At 35.3% G+C, this 18,070-nt stretch overlaps 1 protein-coding gene across 10 annotated transcripts in view; it reads right to left on the bottom strand.

Moving 5' to 3' along the window:
• Positions 1 to 5,658: 5,658 nt before the first annotated feature.
• The window catches only part of LOC131757806 (ATP-binding cassette sub-family C member 2-like), a 78,258-nt gene continuing 65,846 nt past the window's right edge, over positions 5,659 to 18,070 (bottom strand). For 4 of the 10 annotated variants that reach the window (XM_059065633.2, XM_067034919.1, XM_067034922.1 and 1 more), the window contains 8 exons: positions 17,309 to 17,508; positions 16,440 to 16,566; positions 14,879 to 14,980; positions 12,479 to 12,622; positions 9,772 to 9,930; positions 8,314 to 8,480; positions 7,120 to 7,314; positions 5,950 to 6,778 (listed from right to left, as the gene is read on the bottom strand). In XM_059065633.2, the coding sequence (XP_058921616.1) occupies positions 6,640 to 6,778; positions 7,120 to 7,314; positions 8,314 to 8,480; positions 9,772 to 9,930; positions 12,479 to 12,622; positions 14,879 to 14,980; positions 16,440 to 16,566; positions 17,309 to 17,508 (1,233 nt within the window). In that variant the 3' untranslated portion in view covers positions 5,950 to 6,639. Of the gene's footprint in view, positions 6,779 to 6,959; positions 7,315 to 8,313; positions 8,481 to 9,771; positions 9,931 to 12,478; positions 12,623 to 14,878; positions 14,981 to 16,439; positions 16,567 to 17,308; positions 17,509 to 18,070 lie in introns of those variants that run through there. The other 6 variants (XM_067034923.1, XM_067034918.1, XM_059065632.2 and 3 more) reach the window with 5 other exon arrangements.

Raw genomic sequence — 18,070 nt, 5'->3', positions numbered from 1 at the left:
AATAATCCTGCATAATAGACTGCTCCTTTGGTTGGTGATTAATACTTTATAATTCTCTAATGAAGTTTATTCTTTGGGCAAGAAAATACAATTTTTTAAAAAGTTCATTTGATAAATGTAGTCTTTTCAAATGAGCCCTTAAATAAAAACAGTAGATTTGACTCTCCAATCACTAGTTTCTGTGATTCCTTCATAGTTATTTTAACTACTGCTGGGAGATTCAAAATATATGAGGAAATACAGTGATACATCCATATTTATTTCGCTTGACTAACATACACAGTGCCTTGTTGAGGTAGGCAGCTTTTTAATGTGACTTTTAATGCTTCGACGTGGTATTCAAGGCTTCAAATGATGTAGCCATACTTCAAATTTGAATGTAATCTTATGAGAGACCCTAAGCCCAAATCACTGAGCTAAGCAGTTCCAGAGTCACGATTCACAGAAACTGAGAATACATTTTTTGTTGTTTTAAGCTTACTAAATTTTTATTAATTTCTTATTCAGCAATAGATAATAGTGCTTACTATGTACAGGAGTGTTCTAAATGTTTTAACAATACTAATTAATTTTGTTCTAACAAACTTAGGGGTAGTTACTCTTACCGCATTTTCAGATAGGGAAATTAAGGCACAGATGTTTTAGGTAATTTTCCCAGGATTATACAATTAATGCGTAGCAGAGTTATTCAAATCCAGTCCACGTTCAGTCCCAATGCTGTGCTGCCTTATCCGTCCCATAATGCAATCCTATAGTACCATTTTTGTTCAGTACTAAACTGGTTAGTATCCATGTATCCATGAAAGACCTCTTGTTTACCAGATAATGTTACAGGGTTAGACAGTGCTATTTAATTCTTCACATTTCTGAGAAGCAAATTTGAATTTACAGATTTTTTTAGATACGAAATGAAGATAATAGTACCTAATTCATTGGGGTTTTGTGAGTGCCTGGCAAGTAAGTTCTAAGTATTATGAATGGAGATGATAGGAGAATGAACAAAGTTCAGTGACTTGCTTATTTTATGAGGGATTATTTAAAAATGCCACAAGAAAATAGGTTATTTTCCCTAATATCCTCAAGACCCTGAAACTATGAGTCAAAAACTTCTGCAGAATTCTGCAGAAATATGAGAAAATAAATTTGCTGTGGTAAAGCATTTATTTAGTTTTGGGAAGAATTAATAGCTTGCCTCACCTTAAGTTTTTTGGATGTTAAAAAACTAACAAATACAGTCTGTCTTACACCTCATTGAATTAACTATTTTTTGGCTTACCTAAAAGACCTCCTGAAATGTCTTAAATGGCATGACACAACTTTATAGCTATATATATGTGTGTGTGTTTGTATATATATATCTACACATACACAACGTAAATACATAAATACAAACACACAATTCTGTTAAGAGTTCATCCAACCACCTTAAATTGCTTAACATAGCCTATATAGTATTGGAAACTGGAAATTGGATCTTATTAGTTGTAACCATTACCCTTCCTTTGTCTCCCAAGTAACTAAATTAAGAATATTTTTTCATAGTCGAAAAATACTTTGCGACAAAAAGTAGTGGTGGCAGACCTTGCTAAATGCTACTGTGATATCTTTTCTATTCATTCTTACTTTCAGAACCCAGTTTTTTTTGGAGTCGTGACATTCACTACTTTAAAAATTATTTTGCAGCTAGGGATGGGTATGTGACATAATTCTGCTCTACCTTCTTGAAATGCAGACATGATGCTGGAGATAAAGCAATGGGTTTGCAACTACCAATCAATGGACATGTAATGGATAGTTGAGCCAAAGGTAGAAGCGGCCAGTGGTGTTATGGAACTGCTCCAGCCAGCTTTGTCCTTTCTACCTTGGGACTTCTTTCTACCTAAGAAAAACAAGCCCCTTAGTTGTTTACACTTCTTTCTTTGTTTTCCTTCTTTCCTTCCTTGTGTTTTTAAACTTTTGACCCTTACTTTGTGGTTAAACATTTGATCAAATTGCCATTTGTTGGACGTCTGCTTCTGGCCAAGATGGAATAAAAAGGAACTGATTCAACGAAAAAGTGGAAGAAAATACATTGAAACAACAGTTTTCAAGATCTTATGCATCATGGCCAACATTAATTCTTGTCTATTACCTCTGTAAAGTCATAGCTATAGCAATACAGGGAAAGCAGAGGCTGTTCTGTAATACCTGGAAATTGTTGCACAAATGCTCAGAAGAGAAAGCCAGAAGCAGATGTTCAGACAGAATTAGTGTTGACTAAACTGGATTAACATTTATGCCTAGTTCCTGTGGTACTCCACTGTCACATATTCTAAATCATTCATTTAGTCTGATTCTCTGATAACCACATTACATTTTCTGTCCATCAAGAGTTGAAAAATAGCAGTAAACCAATAATCATTCACAAGTATATTAATGATAAGCTGAGTTTTATAAACATGAACTCAAAAATCAATCTTGTATCTCTTCCCTTGACACACAAAAATGCACATGTATCATTTTCCTTGTAAGTGTGTTGGAAAAATATTTTTCAAATTTTTCACAAATATTTTTCACAACTATCACAAATATTTTTCAGTTTATGATATATTTTTACACTTTACTCATATGCCTATTCATTTTTATTTTTCTCTTTGTGCTGCCCTCAAGAGAATAAAATGTTGCTATCTTTGATCAACTGTGATAACTATTGAGCATGTGCAAAATCTGGTCTATCTGTAAATAACCTGGTTACCTAGTCAGCAGTCATCAAAAGAAGCCAGTCAGCCTTTACTGGGTTCACACCCATTACCTTGGCCCCATTAACCCAATAGAAGCCACCATACAAACTACCAAAATAGTCTTCATTTTCATAAAAAGATTTAGAGAAATGTGGCTCAAAATGTAGCCAGAAGACTGATTTCTGTATTCCACAGATGGTCTACTTGCTTGGAAAATGACAGCTAGAAAAGTGGGAACTAGGAGAACTGGAAGGAACTAGAATCACATTGCACAATCACATTGCACACCACTGAGGACAGTGTCTTAGTTTAATCTCCAATTATCCCCAAGTTGCTGTGTATAGAATAGCCTTTCATAAACATTGGCTCAGTTTTTCCCTTTTTGTTTACTTAATACTATGTCCTATGATGTGATTTTGTTTGTAAACACAAAACTGCAACTACAAGGAGATACTAATGTTAGTACTGAAGTGATTTCTAACACGTTACTGAATGTTTTCTATATTCCAGAAAGTGTTTTATCTGTCCTAAATGTTGTGTTATCTCATTTAATTTTCAAAAAAAAAAAAAAAAAACCCAAACCCTTAGGAGGTAGATAAAATTCTTACACCCAAATAAGTCCAGAGAAATAAGTTAATTTGCCCAAGTTTACACAATTAGAAAGTGGTGGAGTTGAGATTTAGCATAAGCACTTTGTCACTAGATCCTGAACTCTTTTAACTACTATAATATTTTCTTATTTTAATTTTCTTGATTTTTTCCTAGAATAAAAGCCCTCTAGATCAGTTAGATCTATTTATTATTTGCACATGTATTAAAATACTGCATTACATCTTCTTAACACTAACTTTGATATTAAAGCTATATTTAAAAGTATATGAAATTGCCCTTATTCAACTATTTTTTTACCTACAAAATGACTATTTCATATGGCTCAAACTAATACTTTATTTGAAGAAGCACCCTACCCCCAAGGTTTAATTCCATTTGTCTACACAGCTATTGGTTTAAAATTCTTCTCCTCCCCATTCTTGAACTATGGACTCTTTAAGTGGCTCTTCTAGGAGTGAGACATCTTATTAGAGAACTGAAAAGAGCATCGTCATCAGTTTTGTAGTCATGTGGGCCTGGATTCTACATTTTATTGGCCAAGATCCTCTTGGTATCTTATCATATTTGGTAAAGTAGGGCGGGCGGTAATAACTTTCTTATATTCTTTATTGAGAATTGAAAGTAATAAATTATTCCAGTGCCTTGCACATTACTTGGCATATAGTGAGCTTTCAGTAAATATTCTCATCCCAAAAGAATTCAACCTAATGCTTCTTAGGATTTTCCTTCTATCAGCTAAGGTAAATATTTCTGCATATCCAAATGATAATAATTATTTTCTTAATATATTTTGAAGTTAAAATTTTGAAATAAATAAATCATTAAATTAAAAGATTTTTTAAATTTACTACTTCTCTATAATCCAGTCATTTTAAGTATCCTGCACTTTGTTTCAAAGAGCACTTCAGTGATTGAACAAACTTGGTTTACATAATAAAAATGAGAATGAAATACTGATTTTTTTAAACACAATAATATTATATTGAGTAATTTTGGCTTAGTCATTTTAAATGACTAACTTATTTTATTTTTTCTTTCTTTTTACTCTTTATTTAACTATATTATACATGAGGTATCTATGTATATATATATCTATATATATATAGCTATAACTATCTATCTATATTTTCACAAATCATAAGTATACAGATTGATGATTTTTACAAATTGAACTAATACTCAGACCCAGATCAAGAAACAGAACATAATCATTTCCCAGAAGCCCACCTTGTTCACCCTTTCAATCATTACCCATCACCACCAAGAGTAGCCAGTATCCCAACTTCTAGGAATATAGTTTCTCCTCTTTTTTAAAGAAAAAAACCCTTTTGTATCAATAGAATCATGGAATCATGTAAGAATATGCTTTTGTGGTTGACTTCTCTTTATAATAGTTTTTTTAAAAATTTCATTTATTTGGTTGTGTGGGGTCTTAGTTGTGTCAGGCAGGCTCTTTGCTGCAGCTCGTGGTCTCCTTAGCTGCAGCACACAGCTCCCTAGCTGTGGCACGTGAACTCTTAGTTGCGGCATGCGTGTGGGATCCATTTCTCTGACCAGGAACTGAACCCGGGCCCCTGGCATTGGGAGCATGGAGTCTTATCCACTGTGCCACCAGGGAAGTCCCCTGTGTTTTCTTTCACCCCACATTATGTTTGTGAGATTCATCGGTGTTGTTGCCTGTAGCATTTGTTCATTCATTCTCATAGCTGTATAGAATTCCACTGTATGAAGATACCACAATTTATCCAGGTGACTGTTGATTTCCCATCAGATTTCTAAATTATGCAGTGTCACTGATTTACTACATGTGTAAAGAGGCCAAAACATAAATTTTAGCTGATATTAATGAAATATCCAGTTCCTTTTCTTAATGGACTTCAATAATTTTTTTTTTTTTTTTTTTGAGGTACACAGGCCTCTCACTGTTGTGGCCTCTCCCGTTGTGGAGCACAGGCTCCGGGCGCGCAGGCTGAGCGGCCGTGGCTCACGGGCCTAGCCGCTCTGCTGCACGTGGGATCTTCCCGCACCGGGGCACGAACCCGTGTGCCCTGCATCGGCAGGCGGACTCTCAACCACTGCACCACCAGGGAAGCCCTCAATAGATATTTATTCAATGCCTACTGAGCACAAAACATAGTGGTAGGTACTACAGGAATTGTAAAGACAGGACAACACTTTCAGTAGCTTACATTTTAAGTAATGAAGCTTTAGATAATCTAGGGTTTTATAGTTTATGGTAACTTTTCATAAATACCCTTAGGTGATGCAAGGTTGTACAAAGTTGTTGCATAGGAAGGAGAAAAAGAGGATAAAAGAAATGGCTGATTAGTCTTAACATGTTAAAATATTTTATTAAAATCATCTTGAAAGGAAAATACCATTGAAGTTTGAAAACTTCAAATTTGAATGGCAATTCAGAGAAATAAGATTGCTTCTATTACATAAAACCACCAAATGAAAAAGCCCTTCAAAATATAATTAGTACTACAAATCAACAATTACTTGTGAATGTATACCATCTGATATATAACTCACGGAGGTTAATCAAGCCAAAAAATGACGTTCCATAGAAAATATAGGGTTTTTACTCAAAGTAAATAGTAAAAATATTATTTTTAAATAAAGCAAAATTTTATTTTATAAAATTCAGTGAACATATAATTACTCTCCAAAAAGCAGCTGAATAACTCAATATGTTTTTCTGTGATTCCTCTATAATTTTATATGCTGTAAAATAACTCAACATTTATTCATTATGTGTATAGGTGCCTGTATAATATTACGCTAAAATGCCTAATCATTCATTCTACAAATGTTTGTGGAGTATCAACAATCTGAAAGGCACCACGCTAGGAACCTAACACACGAAAACGGTAAACTGGGCACTTGCCTTCGAGTAGCTTTAAGGAGAGGCAGACTAAAAGAATTTAAATAGAGTATGGTCCCTGCCATGACAAAGGTATGCACATAGGGTTACACAGAGGACAGAAAAAAGGCATGTGGATCAGACGGGGGAGCGAAGGGAAAAAATCAAGAGACGCTTTGTGCAGAAGTTGACTCCTGAACAAAAGTCAGAGACTTAAGGGATAAATGGCATTTAGCACTTCGGGCAATGAGGAAAAGGCAGATATCCTGGAGGGAATGAATGGAAGAAAGAAGGTTGGGTACAGCCCATTATGGTTAGAGCTGTGGTGCTTATCTCTGTTTGTGTTAACATGTAGCTAGGGGCCTGCTTTTTTTGCATTTCTCCCCTGTCTTTATTTCTCCAAATACTATTTTTTTTAAATTTGGTATAATCCATATACAACTAAAAGTATTTACTTTTTGTCCCTGAGTCTTGTGTTATTCCTGCTTCTGTTAGCATGTCAAAGAAAAGTCCTTTCTGGTGTATCAAATTCTGTGGTGTTTCAAATTGTGTGATCCTTCCAGAGTCTAGAACAAGCACCCTGCAACGTGAAAAGAATCCAGTCAGGTAACCTATAATCAGTGTTTCAGTTCACCCTTCTTGTTCTTGCTACCGTAAAGTTTAAATTACTGTATGAGTTATGTCAGTACAAAATAAATGTACTATTTAACTCAGGAAATATATCAAGTTTTCTAATATTCTTTGAGCATTAACAAATTCCTCTAATGATTTTGGAGAATATCTTCCATACTAGTAGGGGACATTTTGTATCTCTCAGCACAGATAAAATCCTTTATTAGTGTCAAGTAATTAATGTGTTTCATATGTTCAGTAGGTATCTCTGTAGAAACTGTTTTATTTCTGAAAACAAATAAAGCGTACCTGTCTGAATCAATGATAGAATGCAGTCTGTGAGCAATCATCAGGATGGTACAATCAGAAAACTCCTTCCTGATTGTGGTCTGCACCAAGTTATCAGTCTCAAAATCGATGGAAGCTGTTGCCTCATCCAAGATGAGAATTTTTGTTTTTCTCAGCAAAGCGCGAGCAAGACAGACAAGCTGTCTCTGTCCAACACTGTTATAAAAAATAGTAAAATGATTTCCACAATGGATTTTTATGGTCACACACTTCCTGTTCTAAAATTCTAATTATACTGTTATTCTCTTCCTAACCCACACATTCATTCATTCTTTTCTTTAAGAAATATTCGCTGAGTGATTACTATATGCCAGACTCTGGTCCAAGTTCTGCAAATAGAACAATGAATTAAACAGACAAAAGGCTCTGTCTGTGTGTTTACATGGGGAGACAGAAAATAAAGATAAATGAGCAAAATGCATAGTAATGAGAAGAATTCGAACGTACAGAAAGGGAGGGTGTAAAATGTGGGTACGGGGTGGGCATTTTAGATGGGCATGCCAAAATAATCCTCACTGAGAAGATGCCTTTAAATTCAAGGCCTGAAGGAAGTGGAAAGTGGGTCCTGAAGATTTCCAATGGGAACTTGTTCCTGGCAAAGTGATTGGCAGATGTAAAATTCCTGAGGCAAGCAGGAACTGGCCTGGCATCTTCATGAAACAGCAAGGAACCAAGGAGGCCAAGGTGGCAGAAACAGAGAGAGGGAGGGGAGAGTAAACAAAGAAGAGGCTGAGTCATACAGGCTGTGTCTCTCCAGTGCAGAGAGAGTCTAACTGATTTCCCTTAGGTCTCTGATCACATAAAGGGACTATTCTAAGACGTCAAACATCAAAGTAGCCCTTACAACACTTTTTTTAGGAAGAAAGCTATTAGAGTAGGAGTCTTTGCAAAAGAAGATTCAATTAAATAGTGACTTTTCATACTGCATCGTTCCTCTTTTTCCCCTTTGTTTCCCTCCACCAGCAGTTTCCCAGCCAGTGGCTATCATTTTATTTATTCCTTGTCTGTCTTCCCTAGAAGAAATCAGCAATGGTGTGCTTTGAACAGGCCAGACAAAATCCGTGGTAGCTCAGGAGTGACTTCCTTCTGAGGCCAACTTATTTCTAAAAAGCCCTGAATGAATAACCTGGACAAGCTCTGTTCTTAGCAGCTCACCTGAGGTTTTCACCACCCTCTGAAATTTCATGCAACAGCTTCTTGGGAAGGGACTGCACAAACCCTTTCAAGTGACATAGTTCCAGCACCTCCCATAGCTCGCCATCAGAATACTTGTCTAGGGGGTCCAGGTTCATTTGAAGGGTTCCAGAAAATAAAACAGGGTCCTAGAGAATAAAACGGTCACCAGTAATCTTACTGTCACACGAGGCATGCGTACATTAAATAAGGAGAAAACAAAATGAGGAAAACTAAATAGTTATCAAATTCATTTTATATTGAACCCCAAAGCAGAAGACGATCAGAATAAGTTGCAAATTAGATTAAATCATTATAAGCTTTCTGATTCTTTCTCATCCTCTTATTAATAATGTCGATCACAACCACGATAATAATGATGATGGTGGCTGCCCTTTAGTCAGGGCTATAATATAATACAGAAAAGAACTGAATAAATGTAATCTATACTATGTATATAATATTATCTATCAGCCCACCAACCCAGAAAGATAGAAGTAAATATCCTCATTTGACAGATAGTGAACTGGAGGTTTTAAAATGCTCTCGTCCAAGGACACACAGAAGGGAAGTGCTCAAGTAGAATTCAAAGACAACAAGTCCACGCTCTTTCCAATACACTGACATGTCTAGTGAAACTGTATTTTACTACACCTGTTTTGATTTATAAGAGAGGAATGACTGTTTCTTTTCTCCAATTTTATCCCTGTCAGAGTTTCAGATTTTACTCAAATTTGTTCTGAAGTAAATTCATGAATGTAAGTATGTGTTTAAACACTATGACAAAGAGATGATAGAATTTTAAGATATTTTTAAAGAATAATATAAAGATATTTCACAAATGCTCAGCTTAAATCTCTCAAACACAACTGAATAAAGTCATCTTTGACTGCAGAGGCATATTATTGAGCCAATTTGCATACTTGTTAATGATCAAGTTCCTTTGATGCCACAGATGGAGAGATCAAAGGACCTGAAAAAAAGATCTAGCTGCATTATTGTTCTTTTCATTTTTTCAATATTTCTAAACCTCATGTCAAAAGAATCAAAATCCTACATTCAAATTACCAACTAAGCAAAAAAAAAAAAAAACAAGTAATTGTTTTTTTCTCCCAAAAAATACCAATGCGTTTCAGCCTGATTTCTACATTTGAATTTTATTTGTATTTACTATTACGAAGGAAAATTGCAAAGCAACATACCAGTTTTTCAAATAGATAAATGCACGTAGGGAGAACACTTCAGATTTAGAGTGTTTAATAGGATTTAATTACATAGTTATTTTTTGTAATACATTTAAAATAATTTGGCTCCTCAAAATAAATGTGTACGCTTGAAAGGAATGTATTTATAAAAAAAAATAAAGCAAAATAAAATAGAACAAAAGATGAAGTTTCCCTAGAGGGAGTTAAGAAAGACTAACGACAAAACAGTCTTTACCTGTGGAATAATATTAAGTTTGCCACGAAGGTCATGAAGCCCAATTGTAGATATGTCAATTCCATCAATAATAATTTTGCCTCCTGATCTTTCTACAATTCTAAACAGGCAATTTGATAGTGTTGATTTGCCTGCTCCAGTTCGTCCCACAATTCCAATCTATAATGAAATTATCATAAACAGTTTACATTGTACTTTTTGAAAGGGAAGGGGATCTTGGTACTGACAACAAATACATTACATGTCGGGTCAGTAGAATCTAATTTTGCCAACCAGAATAACATTGACTGTCGTGGAAGACTTAACGTGACTTGCAAGGATGAGTCTTTATCCAGACACTCCTTACTCACTGGAAAGGCCTGGGCTAATATGTGTGCTTCCTCCAGTTTTGTTTTTTTAAAATTTTATTTATTTATTTATTTATTGGCTGCATTGCATCTTCGTTGCTGCGCGCAGGCTTTCTCTAGTTGCGGCGAGCGGGGGCTACTCTTCCTTGCGGTGCGCGGGCTTCTCACTGCGGTGGCTTCTCTTGTTGCAGAGCATGTGCTCTAGGCGCATGGGCTTCAGTAGCTGTGGCACGCGGGCTCAGTAGCTGTGGCTTGCAAGCTCTAAAGTGCAGGCTCAGTAGTTGTGGCACACGAGCTTTGTTGCTCTGCGGCACGTGGGATCTTTTCGGACCAGGGCTCAAATCCGTGTCCCCTGCATTGGCAGGCGGATTCCTAACCACTGCGCCACCAGGGAAGTCCCTTTCCTCCAGTTTTGAGTAATTTACTTACCACCTAACTAGAGCACATTAGCAGTCCCAGGAGGAGTAGATCACCCCTGAACCATCCCTAAACTAGCCATTAAGGGTGTGGCTTAAAGAGAGACTGGTAATGGGGTTGTTTTCCTGAGACTTTCAAAACGAGGCTTCCCTACCATCCCTCCCCTGAAACAAACAAACAGGGGACTGGAACCCTTTGCTTAGATAGGCTAAAAAATCTAAAGGAATGCCTGCAAATTTCCTTGGTGTATCAAAATAACTACTGCATCAAAACCACTAAGGGTGGTCACAGATAATGTCTGAGTATTCTGGACTCCTGGACAAAATAATCAGCTTGTCATAAACATCCAGTGATTGCGTGTGTTCCTTTGGCCGTGAGAACTAAAGCAACCTCTTTTGGGTGCTGATTTGTGTCTTGATGTTAGTAGAACATTGGGCAGAGAGAAGATTATGGTGGCTGCTTTGCCCTAATTAAAGATCTTAAATCTTAAATCTGACATGCTATTATACATCAGAAAAACCAGGAGTATGTTGAATTCATTAGAGTAATTAAAATTCCACAATGATTTCATTTGTTCCAAAAAATATTTTTGTCCTTGATGTCACTGCAGTGGACCTGGTTTAGAGGGTTAGAAAAGGAGGTGTTTGGATATACCAAAGGCAGGTTTCTGAAAAAGGGAAACTGGAACATTGCTGTTAATTAAAATGTTTTTTTTTACTTTTACTGATTTGTAAAATATCAATCTGATTAGTCAGGATAATAATATGTTTTCATAAAACATTTTGAAAAATGTGGGAAAAATATAGAAGCAAAAATCATCTAAAATCCCCTCACCTAGAGAGAATCAGTGTTTATGCTTTGTAACTGTTCTAGGATTTTTGCTAATGTGTATATGTTTGCTTGTTTAAAACACAAAAATGATATACTATCAATAGTTTCGTATATTGTTTTTATCAACTAACTTACATCTCAAGCATTTTCCCATTTCACTAATGGTCTTGGAAAACATGATGTCACTGACTATACAAATATTCTCTCTGATGTATTTACTGTATAGGTAACTATATATTGTCTTACTGTCTTATTGTTGTACTTCACTTACTAGAGGATGTAAAAATAAAGTATACTAATACTGGGTATATAGCCAAAGGAAATGAAATTAGTATGATGAAGGGGAATCTGCACTCCCAAGTTCATTGCAACATTATTCACAGTAGCCAAGATATGGAACCAACCTAAGTGTATGCCATACATGAATGGATAAAGAAAAAGAAAAAAACATATATGTATATAAACATATATATATAATTCTGCCATAAAAATGAAGAAAATCCTGCGATTTGTGGTAACATGGTGAACCTCGAGGACATTATGCTAAGTAAAAGAAGCCAGACAGAGAAAAATATTGTATGATATCACTTAAATGTGGAATCTAAAAACGTCAAAACATCAAACAAAAGGTTACCAGGGATTGAAGGGTGGGGAAAATGGGAAGATGTTGGTCAAAGGGTACAAACTTTCAGTTATAAGGCAAATAAATTCTAGGTATCTAATGCACAGCACGGTGACTATAATTAATAATACTGAAATTTTCTAAGAGAGTAGATCTTAAGTGTTCTTAAGGTTATGATAATCATTTCACAATATATGTATATCACACTGTACACCCTAAAAAATACAATTTTTATTTGTTAATTTTACCTCAATAAAGCTAAAAAATAGTAAAATCATGTTTCACAATAGATTATGAACAGCTTAAAATATATATTTTTGTTGATAGAGGAAAATCTTATTCTGTACAAACCAACCACATGTCTTTATTACTTTTATATGAAATTTGAACAAATGACCATCTTATATTCAATATCACAGTATACTTTGGCCTTAACAATAAATATATTCAGATGAAAGGTAAAGTGAAACTTATGAAATATATATGGTACCTTCTCTTCCCCATGAGTCTGGAAAGTGATATCTTGTAATGCTAAACCAAGATCATCTCGGTATCGAGCCTGATAATTAACAAATTCCACTATCCCTTTATTGGGCCATTGTGATGGAGGCCTTTTAGACATTATCCAGGGTGCCTTAAAACAAAGAAATATTTTTTAAACTATAATTACAATGAAAATATCTACCCCCAATAAAAATAATTCTCATGCATATAAACAAAAGTGATAAAACACAAATGATGAAAGATGTTTGTAAACATTATGATTTTCTGAAAACACTTTTAAAAAAATACCAAAATCTTAGAAATAAATTTTTACACATAAAGAGGCCTCTCATCTTCTATTAAGTTATTAAGAAAAATCTAAAACCTTATAAAGGAGCTGAAGGTAACCTGAAATTTTAGCTGAGAGGAGGACAGTTTGTCATTTATTCATTTCCCAAATACTGAGTGTTTACTGTGCCAGTTAATGCTTTGGTTGTTGGTGATTTAGCAGTGAGAAAAACAAATAATTCTTGCCCTTACGGAGCATGCATGCTGGTGAGGAGAGACAAAAAGCACCATATAGCCTATGCAGAATGTCAGTTGATGATAAAGCTTTGGAAGTCAGGAAATAGGCCGGGTTGGTGTAATTTTAAGCAGGGTGGTTAGAAAAGGCTTAACTGGACATGATCAGGAAACAAATCATGTGGATATCAGAGGAAACCCTTTCCAGGTAAAGGAGACTAACTACATAGGCTGAGGACCTGAGACTGAGGCCTGGCTCTGGAACACTGGAGGAATAGCAGGAGGTAGAAGAACACACAGAAGACTGTGGTGCCCCACCAGTGAGGTGAAGTGTTTTCATGAGAGGGAGTGATCACAAGTGTCAAATGATAGGCCAGGTAAAGTGAAGACTGAGAGGCTTCCATTGGTGATCTTGACTAGGGCAGGCTCAGTGAAGTGGTAGGATTTAAAGCCTGTGTGAAAGAGGGTCCAGAAAAGAATGAGAGAAGAGGAATTAGAGAGAGCAAGTACAGGAACTATTGCCAAGAATTCTGCTGTAAAGAGGAGCAGAGAAATGGGGCTATAGAGGAGTAAATAGGGGTCATTTGGACACATTTACTTCTTTCCACATCAAGAGTTTTTGCAATGGTGTCTGTTACAACTTGCATCAAGTTACATAAAGATGATTTTTTTTAAAATGTGTGTGTGCTTGTGTGTGCACACACACATTTTATTGTCCTTATTTCAAAATGAAAAAATATATTAATAGCAAAAGATTTAGAAAATATAGAAAATGATACAATTTTTATATTAGTCATTACATGGCAATAAGCTGAACAAACTAAATATTGGTAACTGTGATTGTGATTGTGAAGGTAGACTAATCTTTCGTGAAATGTGTATGAAAAAGGAAGATAAGACCCAGGGAAGAATCTAGAGGAAGATTCAAAGTTTAGGTAGGAGTTGGAATATGCAGAAAATATTTTAGTATATTTATAGGCTGAAAGGAGTAAAGGGGTTGGGGTGCTGAAATTAGGAATTAGGGAAGGTGGTTAATGGAATAAGGTCTGAGAAAAGATATGAAGAGATGTTTCCAAAATACAACTGGAAATTTGTAGGTTTTTATTTGGAGGAGGAACACTTCTTCCTCAGAGTTAGGAGCAAAAGAGGAAAGTTTCACGAAGATTTAGATACCTTTATAAATGGATTGAAGAAGATACAGAAATTCAACATATACCTTTATCATCTGCCCTGTTAATTCATGGAACTGGGAGACAGAAGTACCCTAGATTAGTAAAATATGTAGATAATGCAAACATTATACTCTGTCTATAGTCTAATTCTTCTCTCTCCCAAATTATAGTTAATTAAAGGGAACAAAGCAGACTGATTTATTCTCCTTCTCCTTCCCATCCAGAGATGCTAACGATGAGTAAATGGGACAGAAGGTATAAGCAGTAAAGGCGTAGTTAACTTTGAAATTGGACAATCAGACTGTAAATAATTATGAGGTGACTGCATTAAGACACTTTTCTCAATGTAAAATCTTTACAAAGTTATAATCATAGTTGCATATTTTACTTTACATTGGTAGGGGACAGATCACTGTGCCTCTTAAAAACAGATGCTCATATTTCATTTTTATAACAATACTGAAATGGGATATCTTATAATTTATGAACAGTCCTAATTTAATTAGCAGTGCTTTTTTTCTACTTTAGTGATTATATAAAATAATGGTGTATTTTACAGTAGATTGAATTTTAATTTCGTCGAAATGCAAAATATTACAGCATATATTTGGAAATGCAGGTTTTGTTCAAAATTGATTTTTAAGATGTCGATTCAAGGTGTATTACAATATCTTAATTCTGCATCCATTTATTAGTTATTTAGGAGTGCTTACCTCTTTATCCATATTTTCATATTCACAAACTCTTTCAATGGAAACCGCATTGGTTTCAATTTCACATGCTTTCCTTACCCAAAAATTGAGAGATTGAGTAATCTGTAGGTGAAAAACCAAGAGCTTAATGAATGAGTATCAGTCTTTTATATGCTATTAATAATACTTTATAGAGCGTCATTTTTCAGAATTTTCATATATTTTATTTCTTAGAATTAGTTAACAACTTTAGAAGTAAGCATATTTATTCTTAGACACACACATGTGCTTCTTTAAGTCTGTCAAATTCATTAATATCATAAACAATGGTTATTTGTCAGAAGATGGAATGAATACAGTTCAACATATATTAAAGGAGACCATACTTGGTGTAAGAAATGGTGAATACCAAGATTGATGGGATATGCCTTAAGAAATGTGCATCCTAAGTGAGGAAGAAATCTGTACACAATGTTACCTTTGGCATTCTTTACCAGCTTCCATTAGAAGGAATTTTCTGACTACTCCTGTCTCCTTTTTTTCCCCCAAACTCTACTTTCTTCTCACGTAACTTACCCCTAAATATAAGTTCCCCAAGGTTGTAACTTCAAATCTAGTTCTGAAAGTCACAAAACTCTCACAATTCAGATTTTTTTTGAGTTTGGTGCTAAACCATTTGATGGCCGACCTGACTGAACTGATGCGGGTCTCCTTTAAGTGTTGATTTAACTCACTTAGGATGTGCATTCACACATTTCACTGCAGAACAAATAGTTTGATTACAGAGTTCTGTCCCAGGCCTTGCATATATACATACATACATACATATGGATATATTTATTTGTGTGTGTGTGTGTGTGTATGTGTATATATATATATATATATATATATATATATATATATATATATATATATATATGTTAAATGTATTATATTTCCTTTCTAGAAGCCTAAGTTCTGAATTCTGAAATGCAACTGACTTGAGGCTTTTAGATAAGGGACTAAGGGCATGTACCCAAATCATGTAGACCTATCTTTTAAATAATATGGAATTATATTAAGCAGTTTGATACATTTTCTATTTTACTAAGGGGACTTGTACACAGTCATACCACTAGCACTTTGCAGTATCATATAAAATAGGGCTTATTAGGAAAAAAATTACAAGCAGAGAAGAAGCAGAGCATATATTCTCCCCAGAGCTTGCATTATCTCTTTGCTTAGTTGGGGCAAACCGGATGGACAGGCCATGGTAGAGAGGGGCCCTATCCCTGTTATACTTTATAACTCTATAAGGATAGGAGAACAAGAAACTTCTGGGTAATGATGCAACAACAGGAGTTTCCTGGATCCTCTAGCACTGAGCCTTGGGTATCAGCCTGTTTTCTCTGTGAGCTAACTTAGAAATACTGAGCTAGCTCTTTTGCTAGTAGCAAAAGAAAGAAATGAGCCTCCAGGGTAATCCAGATTTATCTCTCATTACTTAGTTAATACAATCTATAATTCAGACAGGAAAAGGAGAAGAGAGCTTAATTAATTGGATTATAAACATATCATATACCACAAAATCACTATTACTTACATTTAAGGCACAGGATATGGACAAACCAACTATTGCTGAATCTATAGAATTGCCAGCCAGCACAGCAAGCAGTGAAGCGAAGAACACCATTAAATTGCCAAGAAATTCAAGTCTAACAGACAGCCACCTGTAATAATGGAAAATATTCCTGAACTGAGATGCAAAAGTTTTGGTGCACTTAGTATGAACTCTCCTCTGAAAAATGAAGAAGTAAACATCAATAGCTGCATTCTCTTTTTTCACACTTACTTAGAACTCAATCAAACAGGATTTTTGCAGTGATGATAGAGTAAAGGATTTCTCTGCATAAAAATACACTTTACTTTTGCAGAGCTTTGCTTTAAAACTTAATCGGAATTAAAAATCAAAAGAAAAGAACATCAGCTGAAATGACGCATTTATCTTAAAATCCCATTGGAAAATCACTTACCTTTCTGATTACATACACGTTTTTTACATGATAAAATTAGTCACTAAAAGGTAACATGTGCCCAACTATTTAATGTTCTATTTTTTCTCCTCTATGTGAAATGTATAGCTTCAAATTCAAAATATTATAGATTATTGTTTGCAAAGAAAATCCATTCTACAAATATAAAATACAACAGAGTCACATCTTTACTAATTCTAATAGCATCCTGTATAACCTTCAAAAAACATGGGACCTTATTTTCACGTAAAGTAGCATGTATTATTCATACGGACATAAATAGATACACTTTAACTTAAATGTATATTAAATACTAGAAATATTTAAGGCTTTAATATTTTTGATGAAATATCATTAAAAACACTTTCTGTTTAGAAGTTAGTGAACAAATTATCCGAGAAGAGACTAGTCCTGAACTGGGTATGTGGATATGACTTACCTGTTCGAAATCACATTGTTGTAGAAACAGACCAAATTCTCATTCACCACCTCTTTGTTTTGCTGGATGAACCGCTGTTCATGTCCAAATGCCCTGATAGTGGACACCCCAAGTAGAGTCTCGCTAAAGTGGGAAAGGACAAGAGAGCGAGATGCTCCTGCCAACCGCCGAATCTGCTGAGAGCTTGCCACGTAGTATCTCTAACAGGAAAACAGAAAGAGGCGGTTGGGAAGATGTAGCCAAAATTGCTTCAATAGTTTGAAAATGGCATGATACTTGTGTAGTGGATACTTGTGTAACTAAAGAGCAGCCCCCAAAGGTTAAGTTCAAGTTCTAACCTCCAGTACCTGTGAATGTGACCTTATTTTGAAATAGGACCTTTGCAGATGTCATTAAGTTTCTAGAGATGAGATCATCCTGGATTTAGGGTGGGCCCTAAATACAATCTGAGTGTCATTATAAAAAAATAGAAAAGAAGACACAGACACAGGGAGAAAGCCGTGTGAAGATGAGAGTGGAGTCATGGGCCTAGGAGTCAAGGAAATTGCCAGGGGTCTCTGACAGCCACCAGAAGCTAGGAGAGAAGCATGCAACAGATGCTCCCTCAGAGCCTCCAGAAGAAGCCAACACTGCCTCCTCCTGGATTTTGGACTTTTGGCCTCCAGAACTGTGAGAGAATCAAATTTCTGTTGTTTAAAGCCACCAAGTTTGTTACAGGAGCCGCAGGAAACGAATGCACCTTTGTAACAGTAAAAAGCCCAA

This window comes from Kogia breviceps, chromosome 5 (assembly GCF_026419965.1).
Source record: "Kogia breviceps isolate mKogBre1 chromosome 5, mKogBre1 haplotype 1, whole genome shotgun sequence".
Classification (NCBI taxonomy): Eukaryota; Metazoa; Chordata; class Mammalia; order Artiodactyla; family Physeteridae; genus Kogia; species Kogia breviceps.
The sequence above is the reverse complement of the archived record's forward strand: the minus strand, read 5'-3'. Positions and strand labels throughout refer to the sequence as shown.